Here is a 9002-nt window from a genome sequence, read left to right as displayed (position 1 = left end):
ATAATAATAATAATAATAATAATAATAATAATAATAACCAGAACTAAAGATGAATAGTACTACTTAATTATTCAAGTAAGAGTAAAAAAAAGTATTTTACTCCAGTCTTGTGAAACTGTAAACATTACATCTGATATAACTTGTGAAAAATTATGCATTCTAAATACAGAAGGTTATGGGCAAATGTTGAAAATGAGAGGACAAAAGAAAGAACAAAGTAGAAATTAACATCATGACAAAACAACAGATTTTGAAGAAACAAACACTGAACACAAACACATGTTAGAGCAGTACAAAGTACTGGCAGTGATAATATAATATAAGCTCTTAATTGTATTTTCAAAAGGTCCAGAATTCATTAAATTGCGGTAAAAAAAAGTTTTAAGACAAACTATATGTTTGTGTCTTATAAAGTTTTGGTAGATTTACTGAACTTATGTAGTGGTTTTCCAATCATTTTTACCACTCAAAGTGCTTTACACTAAAGTCACACTCACTCATGTATACACTGATATGCAGATCAGCAATTTGGAGTTAGGTGCCTTGCCCAGGGGCACACTGACATGTGGCAGGAGGAACCTGGAATTGAACCGATCACAAGACGACTACTCTACCCACAGAACCACAGTCACACCCCATGTTTGATTAAACATGTTTGTTCTTTCTTAGGTGAGGTAACTACAGGTGGGTAGAACAGCCAGAAATTATACTCAAGGAAGAGTAGTGTTATAATATTACTTATACGGAAGTAAAAAGTAAGAAAAAAATACTACTAGAAATATATTACATACAGAAAGTTACTACACATCAATCGCTGTAACAATGTCGAAGTTTGCTTTGTATTAGTGATGCTCTCAAGTACAACAAAGCAAAATACCTGCACATTTAACATGATTCCTGATTAAAAGCAAATTCAAAATGTGCTCTACTGAAACCCAAATTTGGTTGGCTGATGAAATTAAATTTGCTTGATGCTTGTTCAGGAGGCAGACCATGATTGTGATTCCACATTAAATACGGTCATGCTGTGCAGTGACGTGTTCAGCTCTGATTTTTCTGTTTTTCAAGTAACTAAATGCTGTTCACACCTGATGCAGAAAATCCTCCCTGCACCAGTTTCCAAAGCTGTTTTCCATTTCTCCTTAAGAAGATCAATTTCATGCTTCTCTCTGCTTGATGAGGTGTCCCTTTCTGTTATTTAAGCACCTTATGGACGGAAGAGGTCGAGTTGGCACTGAAATGGCCCTTGGTTGGCTTGTGTTTCTTCTGTTAGTGGGCAACAGTGTTGTACTTGGAAACTCACTCAACTACAGTATATTGCAAAGATGTATGAAGGATATCGACACGTTCCTTTGGGAATTAAACCAGGACAAGCCAAAGGAATATGCTGCTCTCAGTAAGTGCTGACACCTTTTGAATATTTCCCTTGTAGTTTGGCAGACTGGGCCAACAAAAGGTTATTTTATCAACAGAGCCCAGGGTTTGTTTGAAAATAATCTGGCACATACTTGGATTTAATTCTTACAAATCCAATGTACTGTGGTACACACGGTCATTTAAAAAATAACTATAAAAGACAAATATGATAAACATTTCACTCTTCCCAATATTTAAATGGCAGTGAGTGTAAATAAATACATTACTGAAAAGCTTAAAGAAAAATGTTTGCCGAAGACTTGAAATGAATCTTTCTGCTCTTTTTTTGAAATGTGTTTGAGGTTACTGTTTAGCCTTTATTTCTGTTAATTATGATTTTCTGCTCAAAGCTATAAAACATTACTTTTAAGACAGAAAAGTGGGTTCAATGAAAAATATGTTTTCTTTCAGGTTGTTGTCATAAAAATACACTATTAACCTGGCAAACGAGCCTCATTGGAGCACATGTTCTAATTTATTAATTTTTTAAAATCTTTTTTAATAAGAATGACATGGGCTAAATGCTGACCTACTTACATACCAAAGCAGATGAGTGTCTCACCCAAAAGGATTTGTCATTCCTATGAAAAAAGTAAGAGGCAATGTTTCTCTCCTTTTTTTAAAAGTGTATGACTCCTTTGGAAAGATGGGCAGCAGTGTTAAAGACGGTAACGTGAACCAGCCTGGTTCGCCGCAGCAGTGTCGCTCTGCCATCGGCCCCAGCTTCTCTACACAGTACTGCCAGGTGTTCCTGAAGCAGGTGAATGCCAATAAAAACCTTCATGACGGATGGATTGTAAGTTATAGAGAAAAACTGAATATATTTTTTCCTGCTATTGCAGGGAGCAGCGCAGTATTTTGTGGGTATTTGTGTTCCTGACTCATGTGGGGTAGACGATGTGAAGCAGCTGGTGCAGTGTGGTGAGTGTTCATTAAGACAGATTTTATGCATATTTGTCTTTCTCTGCTTTAGGATCATTTTCACATTTTCCTCACATGGTACCTATTTTCCCAATAGACAGACTTCAGCTTAACCAGAAGTCCCTGCTTAGTCCATTACCTCCAATCCTGACCAATCAGTCTTCTCGGGAGCTAATCATGACTCACTGTATGGCTGACGCAGTTGCTCTTGATGCATCAGACATCGCCTGCATGTCAGTATATTAGTCATCCCCTGATATCACGCCCATCACTCTGCATGCTTGTTCTTCGATGCCTATGGTCGAGTTAAACTTGGTTATTTTTCCCTCCACAGGTGTGTGTGTTGTGTAATGTTAGCCATTCCTCTTGTGGCCACTCTGTTCACAGCCTTAAGAAGATCAGAGCTGAGCAGCAAGGTCAATCCCACAATAGAGTTGTCCCATTCAAACTCTTATGGCACCCTGAAAACCAATGACTTGTCCAGCAAAGAAATGAATGGGGGCACATTAGAGGAAAATGGTAAGGAGAATTTTTATTTGGTCTCCTCCTAATAGACAAGTACTCAGATGTTTATTTTTACAGGCAGAATCGGCCCTGCTGGACAGTGTCTTTCTCTAAGCTGTGTTACCAGCTGCTTTCAAGCACTCTCCTTGCAGACAACAAGCATGGGAGTCCTCAGCACCGCCTCCTCTTCCCGATGTGAAAACTATACCTCTCTGAACGGCATTCGTGTCCTCAGTTTGCTGTGGATTATATGTGGCCACTCTGCACAGTTCCCAGTTATTAACAACCTAGGTAAGAAAGAAAACAGGCTGTAGCGTCTTCAAAATATTGGATTCACATTGTTGTGTCTCCATTGTAGATAACTACAAAACATGGAGGAAAGCAGTTGAAAGCAGCCCGCTATATGTGCTCACCATCAGCGGGCCTATTTTTCTCGCTGTTGATACCTTCTTATTGCTGGGGTGAGACTAGATTGAAATATTGCTAACCTTATCGTGGTGCATAAAGTGATGTCTAACTTCTAATAACTTTACTTTTCAGGGGTTTACTCAGTGCCAGGTCTTTGCTGAGCTCAATCGACAAGGCAGAAGACAATTTAAGTCTCGGTCTGGTTGCAAACTATCTCTTCAAGAGGATCAAAAGGCATGATATCATGACTGGATGACTGTATTACAGTGCTTTACAAAATAATTCATACCCCATAGGCATTGTTCAAGATTTTATCATTGGGATTTTATTTGAGAGACCAACACAAAGAACAGCATAATTGTGTCATGGAAGGGAAATTGAACCTGTTTTGTTGTTTGTTTTACAATTAAAAATCATCTGATAAATGTGTGGCTTACTGTCTTTACAATTAGAACTTCAGATCTTTACCACCTTAAGCAAATGAAAGTTTTGCCCAAACTACTTTGCAAAATACCTCAAGCTCAGTCAGATTGGCTGAGAGAATCTACACAGAAGTTTCCCACAATTGGACTTCAATCTGGACTTTGATTTTTCCGTTGTTTATAAGCATGTTTTTCATTATATTGATCGATGTACAACCTGATACTCTGAACTTTTCTTAGCTTCATCCCTGACCTGTCTGCTTTGTTCTTTGGTCGCCACGATGCTGTTTGTTCACTAAATTTAACTGAGAACCATACAATTCTTCCACAGAACTGCTGGATGTATATTTAGATAAAATTTTGCACAGGTGGACTCATAGTTTGGGATTTCAATTGGGGGAATTGCAGTAAAGTGAAAGCAAAACATTTTATTTGTATTGGTCTATCACATAAAATGCCAATAAATTTGGAGTTGTAAGAAAATGTCAACAAATTTAATGAGTGAAAGGAAGTATAATGTTTTTGTACAGTAAATCTGAGGACTGAAAGATTACATTTCTCTCTTTATCTCCCCACTCCAGGATTCAGCCTTTGCATCTGTTTACATTGTGTCTCACCATCAGCATCATCTCTTTGGTGCGGTGGGGCCCCTACTGGTTCCCATTTGTTGAAATGTTGATGGACTGCAAGGCATACTGGTGGGCTAACTTACTGCTGGTTAGCAATCTCCTACCAGTCCATGAGATTGTAAGTATCATCAACTTTTCATGTGTCTTCAGGAGGAATTTCAGCTAATTTTTGCCTCTCTCCAAATCTCTCCTCAGTGTATTCCCTGGACATGGTACTTGTCTCTGGACTTCCAGTGTTACGCCACAACCCCCTTGCTGGTCTATATTTATAGACTGTATGTCCACATCCTTTAGCATCATCTCAAACACCATATAAATTAGAGTAATAACCTTTTCCATTCTGTCTCTTCTGTTTCAGTAAAAGGAGTGTGTTTGCTGTTGTGGTAGGAGGCCTTTTGGTGAGCACTACTGTGGCCAGTGCTGCTATAACTGCACGCCTGCACCTTCCAGTCTTTCAGCCATCCACAATGTAAGCTTCCTAACCTAAAGAGGTTCAGTAAATGATATAAAATTTACCTCTTCTTTTAGCACACACATATTTACATTGAAGAGCTTGTCTTGGCAGAACATCAGACAACTATGTTTTGCATTACTATGTGAAACCCTACACAAGATATGGACCGTTTCTAATAGGGATCCTAACAGGAATATACCTGACAAGAAAGAAAGATCAACTATTAAAGGAAAGGGTGAGTTATTTAGATTTTCCATTCTTGTAGAATTTGAGAACCCTTAGTTTGTAATAAAGTAGAACTGAATGAAGTAGTTTGCATGTTCACTTGTTTACTGGTGGAAGGAAATTTGACTCATTTTGACTTATTTTTGTCTTTTGTACATCAGTTGATGTAACTTTTAACTGAAACCAGTCTTTATGCCTAATTTTTTATTCAGTGGCAAGCAGCGCTTGGCTGGTTCTGCTGTTTTTCTCTGACGGTTTTGCTGATCGGACTGGCCTACTTCCTGAAAGAAACCCCACCTTATCCGTCTGTGGCTCATGCTCTATATCAGGGGTTGCACAGACCAGTGTGGGCACTGACTGTGAGTTGGATCATACTGGCCTGTGAGGAGGGCTGTGGAGGTTTGAATAAATCCAATTACATCTTCAGTTTGGCAGAACACATAATTTCATTTAAAAAGCATGTACGTTTCATTCTTCTTCTTTGTTCTTTGATTAGTTTTTACCAAAAGCTGTACCACAGGTGTTAGGTTATGTTTCTCTTTGAACTCTAGATATTGCAGTTTAAAGTATACAGTAGTACCAGTAGAGGGAAGGGAAGAACTGGCGTCTCAGTTTTTGTGTGTATTTGCTTCTCCAGGTTTTATCAAGACATTCTTGTCCTTTGGTTTCTGGGTTCCACTTTCCAACATTAGCTTTGCCTGCTATCTGATACATCCCATCTTCATCATCCTCTACAATGGCATGCAAGAGACGCCGATCCACTACACAGACATCAACTTTGTGAGAATTTCATCTTCATCATTTTTTTTTTAACAAATCAACATTCTTGTCTTCCTATTCTCTTCATATTTTCGCTCCAATGGGTGTCTGTCCTCTACAGATGTACCTGTTCCTCGGTCATCTGGTGCTAACTCTGGCAGTTGGCTGTGTTCTCACTATGTTGGTTGAGAAACCCTACCTCTTCCTGAAACCCAAATGCATCTAGAGAATCTGCCTCATTTAATACAACACCATTCACATATATATTTTGGTATCCCTCGTAAAGAGTTGGCAAAATGCTGCCACAGCAAAATCATTACAGACAAGTTGAGATTAGTAGATGTTTTCTTATTGTTACTTAATTTCTTATGGAGATCAAAACATGTCTGCCTTTTTTCTTTGGTTTTTGCCTTTTCTTGTTTTTCACATTTTGAAGAGTGTCTAAGAGAAGTGGTCATCCTTATATTTACACAACAGCTAAACAAAAATTCACTCACTAAATGTTCCTACATTCAACGTAGGTTATACATTGCAAATCCTTCAGTTGCATTTATGTTATAGGTATTGTTAGATGTGCTGGTTGTCATGGTACAGACTCTTTTAGAAAAAGAAAGCAATTAAAGCTGTAGAGAAAAAATAGGAATGAGTATGGAGATATGGGTAATTAATATAATTTGCACAATACTGAGTAATTCAAATAAAAAACTAATGTAACCTTTTAAGATTTTTAGCAAAGTAAAATAAATAAATATACTGCATCAAATCTGTTTTGTGATTTTTTTTCCCTTTCTTTCAATTTAGTTTTCTACTTTTTACAGCATTTATTTTTGTCATTTTGTTGTTTTTTTATTCTAGAATTATACGTCTCTGGATGTGATCAAGTTGGAGTAGCTCTGTATTATGGTTTTTTCTAAAATATTTTATTTCTCCTCTTTCTTGTTGAAATATGATGGGGTTTTTTTTTATTCTCTCTGGTTTTGGCTGCTGTGCAGCTGAATGTATCTCTGCTCTTAGTTTTTTTTGTTACTTTGGGACAGCTGCTGTAATGTGTAATCATGGCAATAAGGCTGAGAGGAACTGGTTAGCATCTCAGAAGCTCAAATAATACCTGTACACAAACCAAAAATCCCAGAGGAGTTAAAAATTAAGTGGATTAGCTGTGGTTGTCAACACCCGATGGTGTCATCCAGGACATGTTACTGTGAAATATCGTCTACGCTGCCTGTAAATTGAGCTGTTAGCATATCATGATAACGATAATAGCTGCCTGTCAGAGTTCTCTCAGATCCTTGAAGATACTTTGATGAAATTAGTTTTTTTTTCTTTCTCCTTGTCTTTGCTTGAGCTTTTCCTCTGGGCAATCAAGAGTGATGGAAATGACTGTTTCATAAAAGCTCTTAAACTCACAAAAATGTTTATCAGTCAGCAATGATTAAATTTTTTCCCCCCAAACCTCACAGGATTTCCTGTTACAGTTTCATAGAATTTATTTTAAAATAAATTAACTACAATGACCGTACTTTCAATACCACCTAACTAATTTGGTTGCTTTTTCTGTCTGACTCACTTCTTACGTCAGCCGTTTCTTTTGCGTCCCTCAAGTGTCCAAGTATACAAATGACTTCATTGCATTTCTTCTATAAGTAGTTCACGACCATTTCCCAGACACTGACTCAACTGAAGAGAGAATCACAAAGAGTTTTAGTTGCCAGTGACATCAAACACGCAGCCTCATTTACAGCCTTCTCAGTTACAGTGTACGTGGAGCAGGAGCTTTGTTGTGAATTGCATTGAGCTGACACAATTTCAGGGAGCAACCTCAAAAAAAAAAAAAGCTGCTGCTTGGATATTTTTCATCTGTTTTTTCCATCACGACGAACCAAGCATTCTGAAATAAAATGCTGATCAGAGTTTAAAGATGCCATATGTTATGATTGGAACCAGAACGACGACAAAAGAAAATTCAACAAATGACTTGTGTCTGTTAAACTGCATTGTTCCTTCTCTCAATTGCTTCTCTATTCAGTAGATTTTCATCAAGAGAAAATATGTTTTCCTTCATTCCAGGCTGAGGGTTGGGAAGCAGCTCAAAGGCCAACCTGAAGCCAGTGTGTGTGAAAATATAGCTTGCTTTGGTAAGACGATCCTTTCCATTTAATGACGACATGAGACCACGAGGACACATCAACTCCAGAAGCTCGCAACGTCCATGCTCAAGATGCATGAAATTATACGAGGCTCCCATTCAAATGTTCTATTTTTGTTTGGAAAAAGGTCACATTCGTCGCCCTTATGAGTCAATAAAAAGTCACAACTACCTCACAAGTGAATTTAGTCTAATAATATGGCAATAGTTGCCTGGTAGATTTACAGGGCAAAACAAGAACAGGTGTATGGAAATCAGTGTTACACAACAGCACAACACAGTTTTAGCAGTTTGTGTCACCCTTCTTCTCCTCCTGCTCAGAAACAAGACGTTTCAACAAACGTCTTGTTTCACAACAGAAAACTGGTTCATCCTGCACTATATTAAATTATACAACAGTTTAAATAATAAATTAATCAGCCTTGCATAGCTCACCATTTATTAAAGGACCTTATTAATAGTCTGACCTTTTCTAATAAAGGATAAATGATTTAATATTTATTATCCTTAGGCTTGGGTAACATTACAGTGAGCTTCTAATTGAATCAAAGTATAAATCCAAAGTCATTCAAACTGACACATTCATTAACATGCATTTCCTGAGTAGAAATATGAACAATAAACGGAACTGACATAAATATAAGGACAGAAAACAAACTACTTCTGATTATAAGAATGAAAGGGACTGAAATAATGAAGGAACAATCAGCAATCTTAATAGGATTATTAATGAAGATCAAATTATCATTCAGAAGATTTTATTGAAGGCTCATGAACAAATCTCTAGTTGTATCTGATCACTGTCTTATCTAATCAGAAGGGGCAGCAGAAAATTACAGTCTATATCTGCAAACCTGGGCATGACAGGCAACAAGACTTGCAGCTGTAATTGCAATGAAGGAAGTATTGACTTATAGAGGCAAGTACACATCACACTATTCCTTCTTTTATTTGCAAAAAAAAGCTTGAAAATGAATAACTACTTTATTTCCACTTCATATTTTATAACTACTTTAAAATACATCAGAATTTATTGTTGACAAATTATAAGTTCAATAAGTATTCATATATATGCAAGGCTCTACATGAGCAACTGCCTTATTTTTTAAACATTAATT

The 9002-nt window shown here is 37.2% G+C and overlaps 1 protein-coding gene across 2 annotated transcripts; it reads left to right on the top strand.

The window, feature by feature from the left end:
- Positions 1 to 1240: 1240 nt before the first annotated feature.
- Positions 1241 to 6474, top strand: LOC111609535 (O-acyltransferase like protein-like). 2 transcript variants are annotated; one of them, XM_023338632.1, is made up of 15 exons: positions 1241 to 1396; positions 2043 to 2176; positions 2259 to 2337; positions 2435 to 2570; positions 2672 to 2856; positions 2920 to 3132; positions 3200 to 3302; positions 3382 to 3483; positions 4253 to 4418; positions 4496 to 4575; positions 4659 to 4769; positions 4866 to 4989; positions 5192 to 5378; positions 5617 to 5759; positions 5860 to 6474. In XM_023338632.1, the coding sequence occupies exons 1-15, from the start codon at positions 1330 to 1332 to the stop codon at positions 5962 to 5964; spliced, it is 1935 nt and encodes a 644-aa protein (XP_023194400.1). In that variant the 5' UTR covers positions 1241 to 1329; the 3' UTR covers positions 5965 to 6474. The 2 variants fall into 2 exon arrangements, with proteins under 2 accessions (XP_023194400.1, XP_023194399.1); XM_023338631.1 differs by lacking the exons at positions 1241 to 1396; positions 2043 to 2176 and having other exon boundaries at positions 2307 to 2337; positions 2439 to 2570.
- The last annotated feature ends 2528 nt before the right edge of the window (positions 6475 to 9002 follow it).

This window comes from Xiphophorus maculatus, chromosome 8, assembly GCF_002775205.1.
Source record: "Xiphophorus maculatus strain JP 163 A chromosome 8, X_maculatus-5.0-male, whole genome shotgun sequence".
Classification (NCBI taxonomy): Eukaryota; Metazoa; Chordata; class Actinopteri; order Cyprinodontiformes; family Poeciliidae; genus Xiphophorus; species Xiphophorus maculatus.
This window is presented reverse-complemented; position numbering and strand designations above follow the sequence as displayed.